The sequence below is a fragment of the Parasteatoda tepidariorum genome, chromosome 4 (genome assembly GCF_043381705.1).
Source record: "Parasteatoda tepidariorum isolate YZ-2023 chromosome 4, CAS_Ptep_4.0, whole genome shotgun sequence".
Lineage (NCBI taxonomy): Eukaryota > Metazoa > Arthropoda > Arachnida > Araneae > Theridiidae > Parasteatoda > Parasteatoda tepidariorum.
The window spans coordinates 60362867-60378730 of record NC_092207.1 but is presented as its reverse complement, the minus strand read 5'-3'; the positions used below and the strand labels follow the sequence as shown (position 1 = coordinate 60378730).

General features: G+C 27.3%; 1 protein-coding gene across 3 annotated transcripts in view; it reads left to right on the top strand.

The window, feature by feature from the left end:
* The window catches only part of LOC107436709 (serine/threonine-protein phosphatase 2B catalytic subunit 2), a 46986-nt gene that overhangs the window by 19490 nt on the left and 11632 nt on the right, over positions 1-15864 (top strand). For 2 of the 3 annotated variants that reach the window (XM_071179917.1, XM_016048508.4), the window contains exons 3-10: positions 2434-2558; positions 2638-2749; positions 4553-4698; positions 5853-5992; positions 7074-7151; positions 7236-7330; positions 8626-8751; positions 10776-10871. In XM_071179917.1, coding sequence (XP_071036018.1) covers positions 2434-2558; positions 2638-2749; positions 4553-4698; positions 5853-5992; positions 7074-7151; positions 7236-7330; positions 8626-8751; positions 10776-10871 — 918 coding nt within the window. The remainder of the gene's footprint in view (positions 1-2433; positions 2559-2637; positions 2750-4552; positions 4699-5852; positions 5993-7073; positions 7152-7235; positions 7331-8625; positions 8752-10775; positions 10872-15864) is intronic. The other variant, XM_016048509.4, reaches the window with a different exon arrangement.

The window sequence follows — 15864 nt, the reverse complement described above, 5'->3', positions numbered from 1 at the left end:
ATCACAAAGCTTCATCACCTCAAAATTTCCATTTTTCTTTGATTCGTTTAATTAAATCTATAAAGAATTGAGATTTTTAATCGTAGGTTTTTTTTTTTTTATCCGAGAGACTGTCCACTATTTGCATAAAGTTTTTTAAACTCTTTATTGTTCTTAATTACTTTTATTATTGTATTATTACTTTTAAAATTTTCACCCGGGATAACTTGGTTGGTAGGATGTTGGACTCTTGTTTGTGTAAACCTGAATTCGGACCCCGCCGACCGGAAGAAATCCTTGTATTAAATAGTGACTGGGCATGTTTAGTCTGTCAGGATCACAAAGTCCTCCAAGTTTCTATAACAAATCAATACCTCTGGAAGTACTGAATTGGGGATTGATCGTTCTCTGGTTCAGTTTAAAATTACGATCTGGGCGGGGATGAAAGGATGGAATATTATTGGGTCCTCCCTGTAAAAGGGGCTGTGATATTTGTGTAGCAGAAGTCGTGTTTTTGGACCTAGATGGCGCCACGGAAAAAACACGAAACGCACCCTGTGCCTTAAAAATTCCCTTGATTTCAAGCAGGCTGGCTGGTATTGGCAAGGGAAATTAGTAACAACAGAAAAATTTTCAGTGTGTAATTAAGAGTTCTTTTATGAAAACACTTTATTATTTAAATGCAAGATTTTAATAAACATATAACGTGAGGGACTTTTCACTATTTTAACATATAGCAAGTACAGAAAAAAAATCTTATGTTATTTAGATTTGTCATTCATAAAAACTTTAAATTAAACGATTTGATGTAATGTACAAACGATTAAAATAAGAAAATCAATAATCTCAGAAAATCAATACTCTCAGAACAAATTTTTCTCTATTTTAAAAACTAATATTTTGAAATTCATTTTAAATTGCTGAAAATATTTTAATTTTATAGAATTTTTTGTAAACTTATAGCAAAAAAAGCATAAGACAAAAAAGTTTGTTTTTTATAAATTTTTCATAAATATTTAAGCAAGGTTTAACTAAATTTTGTAAACCTTTTGCATAAAATAACCAAAGTAATTGTTACAAATTTATCGCTACATTTTTTGCCATAGGGTGATCAAAAACATTTTCCATTAGTAATTTTTTGTTGGTCCCTCAAACATCTTAAAGCTGTATATTTAATTGATAAGTATGAGAAATCGCATAACCTAAACGTTTATAAAATGATTCTTTAAGTATTTAGTTATAAAATGATTTTTTAAGTATTTCTTGGGAAATATAAAAAAATGTGTTAGTATAGAAATGTTTCCATTATTTTATCCAACATTGTAACACAACTATGTATATAATGTCGTTACCGAGTGGAAGGATTAAAACAGGTCTTAGGCTGGGAAGGAGGGTACAAAATTTATTTATTATTTATTAGACAGAGCAGTCATGAAAGTGTGTACGAAAAGTTGTGTTCCTCGGTTATATGTTAGGGAGAATCTTGCAAAGTAAATCCGTAAAATGTTTCAATTTAGGGAAAGAGGGAAATCTTAGTAGTTGCTATTGGTTTAAGAAATATATCGAGCGTTTCCCGCAGAGAGCAAAGGGCAAAATGTTGTGCTTTTAATTAAATGCATACTTGAGCCAAAAATAGATTTAAGAACAGGATGTGGCTTTTAAAAGTGTGAGAAAGTATTCAATTAGAATAATTAATTAGGATAACATAAAAAGATTATTAGAAGCTTTTTATGTTACATGTATGTATATATATATTAAATTAATAAGTATTTTTTTGTTGAAAAATTTGGCTTAGCACCTTGTCTAATGACAAGTAATATTGATATATCAATGGCAACAATTTTGTTTTGTTTTATTCAAAAGGTTAATTGATAGTGCCTTATAAGAGCTTTTAAGTGCTTATTTTTCACTTTTGGTTCTCAGTCCTTCTTGGTTACTCAAAGTTAGGTTATAATGCAGTTAAAAAAAAGTAAGAACTGGATATCCAAGGATATCTAATAGGAAAAAAAGTTCTTCTATGCATCAAATTGTTAAGTGCTCTCCTCTTAGTATGCTCTCTTCTCCTTTGGTAAGTGATAAAATGTTGCACTGGGTTTTAGGGAGTGGAGGAAAGGAGAGAAAATTAAACAATGCTATTTAGACAATTGTTTCCAATGTAGTCTTTTTTCTTCCTTTTTTTGTAATGAATGAGACTAAACCCAAGACTAAAGCACTAATTGTTTTGTTAGCTATGAAGAATTTAGGAACAAAAAGTAACATACTTGACCTATTTAATGAAACTGAAGTAGCTATCTAGAAAGTATTATTTTTTTTACATTTTTTTTTGTTTGCTAAATCAAAAGATATTGGAAGTTTTTTTTTTTTGTATTATTTTTTTTTTGTTGTATAGAAAGTACTATTTGTGAATTGAGTTTGATATCTAAAATATTTTATAATTTCTATTTAAATTTGCAGTGTGTGGTGATATTCATGGCCAGTTCTTTGACCTCATGAAGCTTTTCGAGGTTGGGGGTTCACCTTCTTCAACAAAATATCTTTTCCTTGGAGACTATGTTGATCGGGGGTATTTCAGCATTGAAGTGAGTTATTAATTTAATTTATTTTAAAATAAAAATATTTAAGAGTTCTTTTGTAACTTATCAACATCCTTTTTATTAGTGTGTGCTCTACTTATGGTCATTGAAGATCTGCTATCCTACGACATTATTTCTTCTCCGTGGTAACCACGAATGTAGGCATTTAACAGAGTATTTCACCTTCAAAACAGAGTGTAAGTCTTAATTCATAATATTAATGGCATAATAAAGTCTAATTGGTAGAAAATAATTTTGTTACGAATTTTTACTGAACCTCGTTTGTTGGAAGAAGCATTAAAAATTAAGATCATGATCAAACTTATCAGTTCAGGTTGCCAACGAAGCCATTCATTTTCATTGTACGAAATGAAAGTTTGATATGAAATCTAGAAAGTTCTTTGCCACCTCCTGTATTTATGTCAGGCAATGATATAAAATGCAATTAAATCTAAATTAATGAAGAAAAAAAAAACTCTACTAGAATATTTGCTGGGATATGAAAAGCATTTCTATCTCATAGTAAATTTTTTTTTATTGTCTATGAATTTGGGAAATGTATGGTTGTCTTTTATGCATACATATATATATATATATAGTTAATATGCCTTGCTTAAATTAATTTTGCACAAAAATTAAATTGCATGCAAATTCAGTTCTCATTTAAATTCACCTTCCAAGAACTTAAAATTCTGCAACCATTTTTTTTTAAAACTTCTCTGTGCTTTAGAAATTTTGAAACTATTTTATATAATTTCTCAAAACTATCTTTAATCCACGTTCTTTCTATTTTTTTTTTTTTTTTGGTTGCCCTAGGTGTTTTTTTTTTCTTAGATTTTAATTTCAAATAATTTCTAACTTAAAAAAATATGCTTCTTTTTTAGATAATTATTTTTCTGACTAAACATAGCTAGATAACATAAATTAGATTGATTTTTCCCTCCACCTAAATGTTTCTTTATAAAAGCAATGGGCCCAATTCAAATACCAGTAAGCAAATTTTTTTTTATAAGAGATATATTTATTTGAATAAGCAATATATTTATTTGCATAAGCAATATATTTATTTGCATAAGCAATATATTTATTTGCATGAATTTTCAGATTTTTTAGAAAAATGCTGGTTTTAAAAATCAAAGGTATCAAAACAAATAATACAGTATCAATTTTTTGTCTAGCAATCATTTAATATCAATATAATATCAAAGTAATATTTATTATTTAATACAAAGTATTAATTATTTATTTAAATTACATCTTTAACAATAGAAGAATCTTTTAACTGCATACATTTAAAAATATTATGGAAGTACATTTTTACAGTATTCAGATATGATTATTGCAGTTGAATGGCTTTTGACTCCCTGCAGTCTTTGACTTCTGACCTTCTAAAAATAGGGCTAAGATTGCGAATTCAATATCTTTTTGCTTCATTTCTTAAACCCTAAGACATTACTCTTAGCTTTTATCTTATGCTTATTTCCATTTACAAGTTGTCCCTCTAACTGAATATGTTCATTATTTTTTGCTGAAAAATAGTTTTGAAAACGTTGTTAAAAAAAAAAGAAAAGAAAAGAATGACACATTATAACCTATATACAGGTATGAGATTCTTTTTACTATTGATGGAATTAACGACTTTCTAAACTTCAGAAGAAAATTAATAAAAGAGAATATTAAAAGAAATTACTATGATAAATGTCTATTTTTTCTTAATATTTTTAAATTATTTTGTTTTTACTTTATTATGGTTGAATGATCATGATTTATATTTAAAGCTTATGAATTTGTTGGATTGTCAAATGTGCACAAATAATAAAACAGACCTTAAATCAGCATGTTAATAATTTAAATGTTTTCTTTTTGTGAAAAATAGTTTCATTCTCTTTTTTTCGTGATTTGAGTAGATTATTTTCAGACTTTTTGTTCTTTTCCCACTTATACTTACAGCTTACATGCATTACATTGATTTTAAAAGTTTTTTTTAAAATTTTCTTTAGGTAAAATAAAATATTCTGAAAGAGTGTATGATGCCTGTATGGAAGCATTTGATTGTTTACCTTTAGCCGCATTAATGAATCAGCAGTTTTTATGTGTTCATGGTGGCCTATCTCCAGAAGTACATACTTTAGATGATATTAAAAAAGTATGTCAAAAATTAATAAATTCCTTTTGTGAAGATTTATGTCATTTAAATTAATTTTTTGAAACAATTCTAAGTTTTTGTATCTTATAAAATTTCTCAAAGTGAAGTATTAATATTTGGATGTGTTCAAGTAATGATGTGTTTCATGTATACGTCATTAATCCTATTAAGCAGTTTCTAATTAACAAACTGTTGTACTCAACAGCTTTTTGAATTGTTATTGTGAACTTTTGTTTAAAAATTCTGCTTTATTTTAAAAGTCTTTTAAAAAATGCTTTTTTTGTTCTTAATTTTGGGTCAAAGTTTCTAAAAGTTCTTGGTTTGAAGTATCACTAGATGATTGTAGCAATTTTTTTATTTCAAAAGTATTTAAAACAAGAAGTCAGTCTTTCTTTCGCATAGAATGAGGCTTTTCATCATTGGTAGATCATTTAGAGAGGCAGTTGGAGGGAGTAGGATACTGTAAAAGATAATGCCATTTTTTATTTATTTTTTTAAAATTATTTTTTGGATAGTTCTGAGGTACCTAAGCCGAAAACCCACATTGACCTTTAACATCAACAGAGTTCAAGAAATTCAATTCTTGTGCATGTGTTTATAAAAAAGAAGTAACAGAATTTTTTTATTTATTTGAGTCCGTAACAGATACTATTTCTAGAAAACCTGAAGAATTAAATAAATGTGTATGATATTTTAGTGTGTAATAAGTAACTGTAAGTTTTTAAAAAGCATTAACATTTTTAAAAAAATTTAATTGTACGAAAAAGTTAATAGTTCTGTAATAAATGCAATTATATTAGTAGTCACATTAGTGATTTTATTATTTTTTAGAAAGGGTAAATAATTGGCATTGTCACTGTGGGTATATGTATATTTGATGATAAACAACTGTACTAATTTTTAAGATCCTTAATTTTTTCAAGAAAAGTCTCCAGGAATTTTTAATTCTTGCTTTGAGAAAACAGTAAGAGCCCCGTTTAGTTAAAATTATTTGCTTGCTGCATTTTAATTTATAGTGTGTATTTGCTTTCTTTATTCTTCTTGATGTGTCCTACCTAAACTGTTTTTCTTCCTTTCTCTATCTTCATAATTACTTGAATAGTAAATGACTTTAGTTGCTAAAATTTTTCTGGTATATTTATTTTTATAATCAGTTGGATCGATTTAAAGAGCCACCTGCCTTTGGTCCAATGTGTGATCTTCTTTGGTCAGATCCTTTAGAAGATTTTGGAAATGAGAAAACGACTGAACATTTTACTCACAATAGTGTCCGAGGTTGCTCATATTTCTACAGGTAAAATATTGCTTTCGTATCACTATAAACCTAAACCCATATTTACCAAATGTTTTCCTTACTTTTTATTAAAATATACTTCTGTTTAATTTTCTTACAATATATTTATATTTTAATGAATGCAAGTGCCAATTCATGCAGAAAAAGGGTGCATAGCATTTTTTAAAAGTTCTTGAGGGTGCTCATTTTTAGGGTGCAAACCAAGTAACAGATTTTAATAAAAACTTATTAGGAGTCATTCGCTAATTTATATTTGTAATATCAATTTATTAATGTTTTCTTAGTTTGCTTAATTCTTTACATATCTTTAAAAATTTGGTGTGATCATTAACATTAATCTAGTTAGTTTTGTTGAATATGATTTATTTTAGAACTTTAATTTATATCTAAAAAATACACTCAGTAACCTTTTTAAATAGTACTTAAATAATTTATAATTTTGAATTTTTTTTTACATAATTAAATAAAGTAGTTATTAATTTAAAAAATAGAATGAACCACTCAATATTGAATATATTTAAAATTTTGTATAAGTTGATTTATTGTGGCTAATATTACTATTAGTTAAATTATCATGATCATGTAAAATCTTTGAAAATTATTTTGCATTTTGTTAATGGTATCTATGAAGAACTTTCAACAACAGGAAGAAAATTTTCTTATAAGTGCGCACGTCTAATATTAGAAATATTTTTTGAGTGCTTAAAAGGTGCTAATTTTTTCTTGAAAAGTTTGGCTACGCACCCTGTTGCAAAATTAAATTTCGTAAAAATGGCTTCTCACAAAGTTTCATTTTATAAAAGTATTATTACTTTCCGTATTTTATTAAATTACTGTACACACTTGTTTTTAAGTATTTAGATATTAAATGTAAAATTTAGTGACTTCTAAAATAGATTTTTTTGCTTAATTGGGAAATATTCATAAGAATTTTTAATATTTCACAATAACTTTTGTTTTACGCATACATATCTTTGCAGAAATATTTTGTCTCACAAATACTGCTCTAAATTATAAAACATGGATCGAGATCAAGAAAGAACTGTTATCTATTTTGAAGTGTTAATTTTTTTTCTTCCAGTTATGCTGCTTGTTGCGAGTTTCTACAACAAAATAACTTGCTATCAATCATTAGAGCTCACGAAGCACAAGATGCTGGGTAAAAATTTATTGTTCATAGTTTTTCATTTGCTTTCACATTGAATGAATTGGATGATACATTAAATGTAATTCCATATTTTAGGTATCGAATGTACAGGAAAAGTCAGACAACTGGTTTCCCATCTCTAATTACTATATTTTCTGCTCCTAATTATTTAGATGTTTATAATAATAAAGGTAAAAAAGTATCTTATTTTAATACCAGGGGTCTGCCCAGGCCAAATTTACTACCGTTTAGCGATACCTTCACAAATTCAACTTTAGGAAAAATTTCACAAAATACTTTTTTTAAAAATTTTATTTTTGTATCCTGCACGAAACAATAAATCCATATTTTTACCTTATTTTTGTATTGATTTTTTAATATATTTTATTTTCACAAATTAAGTCTAAATTTTCAAAAAATAGGTTCCTCTCTGAAAAACCTGGACTGACCCCTGAATACTGCTTTTAAGAGATCTAAATGTTTAATGGATAATTTTGTTCTGCAAATTGGTATAATCCTAGCCTCAACAAATTATTTTATTTACATTTTAGTCATTTTAATTATCTACAAATTATTTATTGCTTGTAACTTATCTCTTATAAGTATTATTGATTTGCTTATTCTTATTCTCTGTTTTCTTTACTAGACTTGAATTAAGATTAATTGGCTTACCTCGTACAACCCCTTTTTAGTCATTGTTTTCTATTTTTTAAGTTGGTCCCTAAAAGTATTTTGTATCTGAGATGTCCTAAAAGTCCCTTTTTATCAGCATTAATGTAAAAGATGTCTTTTTTTTTCTTCCAAATATTATCAGAGAAATTTAGTTTAATTGAAATCAATGCCATAGATGACATCATGAAGCTTTCCAAATTAACAAAACGTTCAATTCATAAAAATTAACCAGCTTTAATTTCAGTCATTTCAAACTTTGAGTTTTTTTCCATAAAATGTACGGAGAAGTTATACCTGATGAATTTTTTATAAAACCAAACTTAGTTATTTTTTTAAGCGATCCTTTAAGATGTTTCTCTGTTTGGAATTGTTGGAAAAAGCAAGATCTGCTTGTTATTCACTTTTTTATGTCAAAACAATTAATAATACTGGTAGAAAACTGACATTTTTATTGCAAATTTTTTGGACCCCTCCTATTTTTGTCACTTAGTAATGCACTTCATTGTCCTTTGTCTCATATTAAACGGTTATTAAAATTTTGTTTTAAAGTTTTTACGTTCGTATGTGTTCTAATATAATGCTGAGTAATATATATATATAAAACAATCTGATATAGTTTTTTTTTTTTTTTTTAAAGGAGAGAGTTAATTAAAATGTAATGATCAAGACTAATTTCTTAAACCATTTAATGAGTTTAAGTTTTAATGTTTCAGACTTTATTCTGTTCTTTATATAATCATTAATCAGTTTTTGTTTGATAAAGCATAAAATTTTTTTAAAAAATAGCTCTTTTGATGTATATTTTGTATAATAGCTGCTGTTTTGAAATATGAAAACAACGTTATGAATATTAGACAGTTCAATTGCTCTCCACATCCTTATTGGTTGCCAAATTTTATGGACGTTTTCACTTGGTCTCTACCGTTTGTTGGGGAGAAAGGTAAATGATTTTTATTGTTTCAAATAGGTACCACTTTCTTTTTGCTTAAACTGTGCACATTTATGAAATGTCTACTTGTTAATATTCAAGATTAATGGTTAATTAGTCAAAGAGCTATATTTTTACACTGTTTATCATAAATTAAGAAAAAATCTAAAAAAACTTCAATGAAGGAAATAATCAGTTTAATGAAACTGGTTCAAATTATAGTGCACATAATGTATAAAATAATATAAAAAGTATTTACTTGACTATTGTGGTATTACAGAAATTAGTATATGTATGAAATGAATAAATCAGAGGTGTCAATTTGGAATAGAAAAAGTACCTTCAATATGGAGTATAATTATCGTTAGTAGCAATAGAGCATATACAGTGTGATGCTTTCAATTATATGGTCTGCCAGTTCCGTTGGAAGCGTAAGAAAGTGTTCTTGAAAAGCAATTGCAAGAGTCTGAGGAGAAAGACTTAGAGCAGTTACACGTCTTCTTAAAGCATCCCAAACGTGCTTGGTAGGATTAAAGTCCGGTGATCAAGCTGGCTACTCCATGTGCTGAATTGGTTGCTGTGACATGAATTCATCACCTACTGCAGCAGTATATGGGCTCACAAAAACATCAAGAATGTTGTCTATATATACGTGAGCATTCACAGTTTAACATGGAAGACATGCAGTTCTGTGCATCCACCCAAAGATATACTGCCCCACACGCAGATTCTACCTCCTTGGCATGCATCTCTTTCACGGATGTTTGATGGATATCAGATCGCTTTGAGGACTAAACCTGCATTCATCTGTAAAGAGAACAGCCCTCCACTAGTCAGTCGTTTAGTGGATATGTTGCTGCATCCACCTCAAAGGTTCTTTTCTATCAATGGCTGATCGTCTAGCAAACAAACCAGATTTCTTAAAGCTACCTATGCAAGGTAGACATTGACACCATTCTTCAGGTGGCTGTACTAAGAGAGGATCTGAGCTGACTTGGAGTTGTTCTATTTCTTTGTGCACATAACGATAAATATTGGTCATCGATGCTCATCATAAGCATTTGGCCCTCCTTGGCTTAACCTTCCGAATACCTTACCTGTGGTTAAAAACTATTGCCAAAATCGATGAACCACGGAAGGAGTTACATTACTCCACCTGACCTCTTTTATCTGCTTTTGTCCTCTCTCATTTTCCAATAGATCTCCATCGCCATTCTTCGAACAAATGCCTGGCAGTCATTGTTACAAATTGGCTATCTTAAATTTCTAATGCAGAAACACAGCAAAATTTGCAGACTTGCAATCAAACATACAATTTTATGCTCATTGCAGATGCTAATTTACAGGTTGCAATTTTACTTGGCAGCTCTTATTTGACAACATATTAAAATTTCATTGGGATTAACATATTTTTGTGGAACTTGTTGCTTTTTTGAAATTTTTCTTAATTCATAATAACCAGTGTATAATAACTGCGTTCTTTCCACAGTTTTCCAAGTTTTTTTCCCCACATTACCTTAGTAAAATATATTCAAACTGGTAACTAATTGTAGCATATTTTAGTACTTTAAAAATATTTTTAAAGCGTAGGATCGCTCCTTACTACGATTCATATTGATGATTTAAAAATTTTTATTTCATGTTTAGATATTTGTATCATAATTTGCATAAAATAATGGTTCGATGCAAAATACGATATGACAATATCATTTTTAAAAAAAAATTCTTGTTAATTTCTTTCTGTTATAATGATTGCTATTAAAAATAGAGAGTGTATGCTTTCAGACTAGTAACAGTATTTGTTGTCAAGCTAGATGACAAAATACCCACTATTTTGGTGCCCCATAAGTCAAATATATAGTGTATTTATTAACTAAAAATTAAATAATTAAAAAAACATTTCTTTGCCCACCTTTCTGTTCTTAAAACATTTTATGAAATAATTTGTTTCTGGCAGTTAAAGATAAATCTTTATTCAGTCAGTTTAATACAATAATAAAAATGCCAGTTGAATAATTTAGTTTTTTTTTTTTTAGTGACAGAAATGTTAGTAAATGTCCTGAATATATGTTCTGATGATGAATTAATGTCTGAGGGTGAGGAGACCTTTGAAGGGGAAGGTAAGGAAGAAGGTGATTATAAACTAAATTCTAAGCCTGATGTAGCTATAGATTGTAGGATATTAGAAATAGCTTTTAAACATTTACATTTCATTCAACAGTATGGTGCATGTTAAAAAATATAGTTTAGTTGTGTAATTTTCAAACCTTAGAATTGCTAGAGCTTGTATGTTTATGTATTTAATTTTTTTCTTTTAAATTTAAAATTATTTTACTAAAAAGCAATGATGAAATCAGCCAATATTTGCTGATAAATTTAAGTGTTAGCGCACATTTTTATTTTTGAATATAAAGCAACTGCCAATATAATGTAAATGAGAGTAATCATTTTTCAAATGAATCCTACTGGAAAAATAGCTACATCATTATAGAATGTATTGAGAAAAGTTGTTTTTTGATGAATTTTAAAAGGTTCATTTATGGTAACACTCTTCATAATTAATTGAATATACTTATGCAACTCATCTGTCTCTCATCTAAGAACTCTTGCTATTGTTATACCAGGGCATTATAAATATTATTTCTGTTTTCTTGATATACCTGTTAACTTAAATCATATGTAATTTGACAGAATATTTACTTTATGAAAACAAAAGAAAGGACAAATGCAAAATGTACTTGTCCAGTTAGTCACAAACTGAAAAATACTCGCACAATTAGAAATGTATTTCCTGAAACAAAGCTCAGTTAGTTATTCTATATTTAAAATATTTTGAAATATAAATGCAGCAGTAATATAAAAGAAACAAGTTTGTTGATCTTTTTGTTTTCACCCTTATCTATTTACTAAATTTAGTAAGCATTTATGTTTATATATTGCCTATTATAAATTTATAATTAGTAAATATTTATTATCAGTACAAACTAAAATTTAATCAGACTTCTAACTTTAATAAAATAAAACTGAAATAAATATTTAATGGTCTTCCTTGGTTTTATAATAGGATTAATAGAAAGTGAAATTAAAATTACGTACAATTATAAAGAGTATCAGTTACTCTACCCATTTTTTCAAATACTTAACCTTAGAAAAAAGGACTACATTTTTATATAAATCATTTTGGCTTAATATGGTAGGGGAATTTTGGAATTTTGTTCACTTTTTTGCCATAATTTTACACCGTTTTTGTGATGAAAACTTGAATAACAGTGTCATGCATCATTGATTTTGCACAGTATTCAGGATCGGAAATTTTGAATGCCATAACACCTGGCAGAAATTCTGGAAGATGCTTAGAAACCCAGTCATCTGCTAATTGCTCTTGTTCATCATTTGAAAGTTGTCCTCTCGTTTTGCGATTTATGAAGTACACTAATAAATGAGGTGGCTGAATAGCCTGATGGAATCTTTTTACAAAATGTTGATTATGGGATTCTTATTCATTGCACAACAGGAAGTTAATCCATATTTCAGCAGCTTCTGAAATTGAAGTTTTTTCTGATTGAAGCTTATTTAAAGCTTCAGAAAAAATTTATAACTCTTTTTCCAAATTAATAGCCTTTTGGTAAAGCCAAAAATTATTTAATATTTTTGATATATTTTTATTGAATTCATTTTGATGTTCAGGAGCAATCTCACAATATGAACTCCACTTAATATCATTTGGTAATAGGGGCATTAAACAGTTTTTTTCATTTGCCCATCCATATGCTTGATGCACATTTCTAAAATATTTGTTAACTTCCATGATGTGTCCAATGACAGTATTAGGACATACTTCTTTTTCAACCAAATTTAAAAGATGGACAGAACATCCATAAGTTATAAGTTTTGGATGTGTTTCTTTTAAAATTTCCCACATCTTCCCCATTTTATTTTCATTATTGGTTACTATAACAAATACTGTGCTGTATAATTTCTTTTGACATTCTTTAATAGCAGCTTCCACAACTGAATCACATTATTGAGATATCTTCTTTACTGAGTCTACATCATATACTTTCAAAAGATGGCTGCAGGTTCATGTATGAATGGCAATTGATTGAATAGGATCATTTTTCACACTAGACCAACCGTCAAATGTTGGGGACTATAGCTTTGAACCATTTCTATAAGTTGTAGAAATGGTTCAAAAATGGGAATGGTAGAAATGGTTCATTCTATAAAAGATTTCCTCTTATATTTTTAGCCAGGCCTTAATTTTTCTATCATTTGCTTAAAATAATCTAGTGCAACAACATTGAAAAGTATATTTCCTGCATAAAAAAGTTGATGCAGCTTTGTCTAATCCTCTCTTATGTTCAGCAGTTGTTTAGCAAAGAAAATTCGAAATATCTCTTTAATAGGTGTTGCAAGAAGAAGTGCTTGGTATTGAGCTGGTGACTGAAGAAATTTCATTACTTGTTAAAAAAATCTTCCATTAAAGCAATTTCAAATTGGTTTGGTTTATCATTTTCTCTTTGTTCAGCTTTTCTAGCTGCACATTTTAGCAAATGAGCTTTGATTCTTTCAATTTTACAGTGCACATTGACATTTTGAATCTCCATCAATTTTTATTACCTCATTAGATACGTCTGATCTTGGTTTGATAAAATTTGCTTAAGCAAGAAAAAAGAGCAATTATGCTAAAAAGTCATAAGATTTCAGCTTCTCTTAATGTCTGTAAAAATTTGTTTACTCTTCAAATTTGTTTATTGTAATACATGTATAACAATGCAACTGCATTTTTAAAACTTATGCCTTTATATTAAATTATTTAAAGTTAAATGTGTGTTAATATTTTTTTATTAAAGATATTTCCTTGAAAAAACTTGTTTAGTGCTAAAATGGGTAAAAAAATATCATCAACTGTTTTTATTTATTAAAAACCTGTTTATTAATCATATAAAGCCTGCAACTGCATTTGAAAAATTGATCTTTACAGACTATATTATTTAACTTTCTATGTGATTTAATTTCATTAAAATATTACTTTTTGAAGAAACCCGCTTTAAGTTTTCAATAGTAATATCAAATTATAGATAGTGTTTCTTTTACTTCACAAATATTAAAAACTTAATCACGTAAAACATGAAACTCTATCTGGCAAATTTATGCTACACAACAAATTATATGAAATTAAATGTGCATTAATTAGTTTTAATAAAAACATTTAAAAAAACAAAACACTTAGCATTCCTAGTGGTTTTTTTTAAGGTGGGCAAACCCTGGTTAGTATTCATTCAGATTATAAAGAATGAAACTATTAATGACATACAATAAATGTGTATAAACTTTATAATCACTTTGTCGTTTAATTCCTTTATTCATTTAAAATGCCTAATCTCAAAATTAAAAAATGGTATGTATCGAAAGTATTTTCAAGTCTTCTCCCCCCCCCCCCGCTTACTTTTAACCTTTTATTTTAGTCATATTAATAAGTCAAACTGGCATTTAAAGTTAAAAACTAAGTATTTAGATTTTTCTTTATCATTTCTTTATAGGATCTTTATGTGAGAATTTATAAATTTCATTTTCTTATCATTTAGTAAATTTCTTTTACATTTATTTAAAAGATAAGTGATATTTATTATAAGTTATTACATTTTTTAAGACTGAAAAATTTCTTTATTTTTTTCTCTTTCTTTCTTTAATATGTTTTAATTAATTATTTAAATTGATGTTTCAATATTACTTACGCTGTAACAGTTACCAATAATCAATTTGCATACAATTGATGCAAATGTATAATTTAAAGAAAATAATTTATATAATTATTAATAATTAAACTACATTTAGTCACTTGCTGCCTCTACTAATTCTCTGATTATAACCTTCATTTCACTGAGTAAAATTTTGTGCATTAGGCGAAAAAGTATTGCAATCTGTGGATTATATATTTATGTATTAAATAGTATTCTGAGTTAAATCATTGATCATTTTTAAAAAATCAAGTGAATAAAATTATTTAACATTTAATAAAAAAAGAGACTTTTTTATGAAAGCATTTAACTCTTAATTTTAGCTTAGCAATGAAAAGGGGAAAAAATAATGATTCTACTTTTTTGCATCAAACTAATTATGATAAAGAAGGCTGTAGTGTAAAAGTGAATAAAACTTGGTTCAAATAAACAATGTGAAATTTTATAATTTTATTTCTACATTTAAATTCTAAATCAAACTTTAATCTGTTATTTTAAATTGTTTTGTATTACTAATTGTTGTCTTTTAAAGAAATTCATTGCTACATATTATTTTTCCTGTAAAGTTTTTTTTTTTGATGAATGAATTAATTAATAGATTTCTTTTATTTAATTGCTATTTCTCAAACTTTATATTGCTATCATACTAATATTTAATAAGAACATCAAACTAATAGTGAATAGATGTAAAAATTATTTTTTTATGTTACACTTTTTTCTGTGTTTGTTTACAAAATCTAAAATTCTATTTAGCATTATTTTATATAAAAAAAAGAAAAATGAATAAATTACTAAAATTTGTTTAATAGTTAAGCTAAAGTTTAAAAAAAAAGAATATATTTATGTTTATATATTGATGAACAATTTGCATCCATTACCTTTTTAATAAGTATACTGTTATTTGAATTATGCAAAAAAAATATATATTTTGAGTTTTATATAAGCATTTAGTTTTGATACTTTTGCTGGAGAATGTGCAGCTCTAAAGAGTAATGCAAATGCTGCCTATTTAAAGCCAATTTTTTGCCTGAAAATTGAAATATTTTTAAGCATTCTTTTTCAGATATTATTTAGCTTGCTTCTTTCTGCTTGCAGAAACCAAGCATTACTTTGCTAATAGGTAGGCAGAGTCAATGTATAGAGCTTGTGTTGTGTTTATTGATTTTATGAGAATTTGATATAATGAATTTTTTGCTATTTTGTTACTTGAATAAACTGACATGTAATTTTTTCTCTTTCATTTTTCATCCACTGCAATGTGTAAGTGCACTTAATTCCTCCTGTATGTGTGCTGTAGGTAGTATTGGTGTGCACTGTTCAATTGTGGATGTGCTTATATATATATTTAGTGGTGCTTTGTGGTGTCATTTGTTTGGTGTTTTGT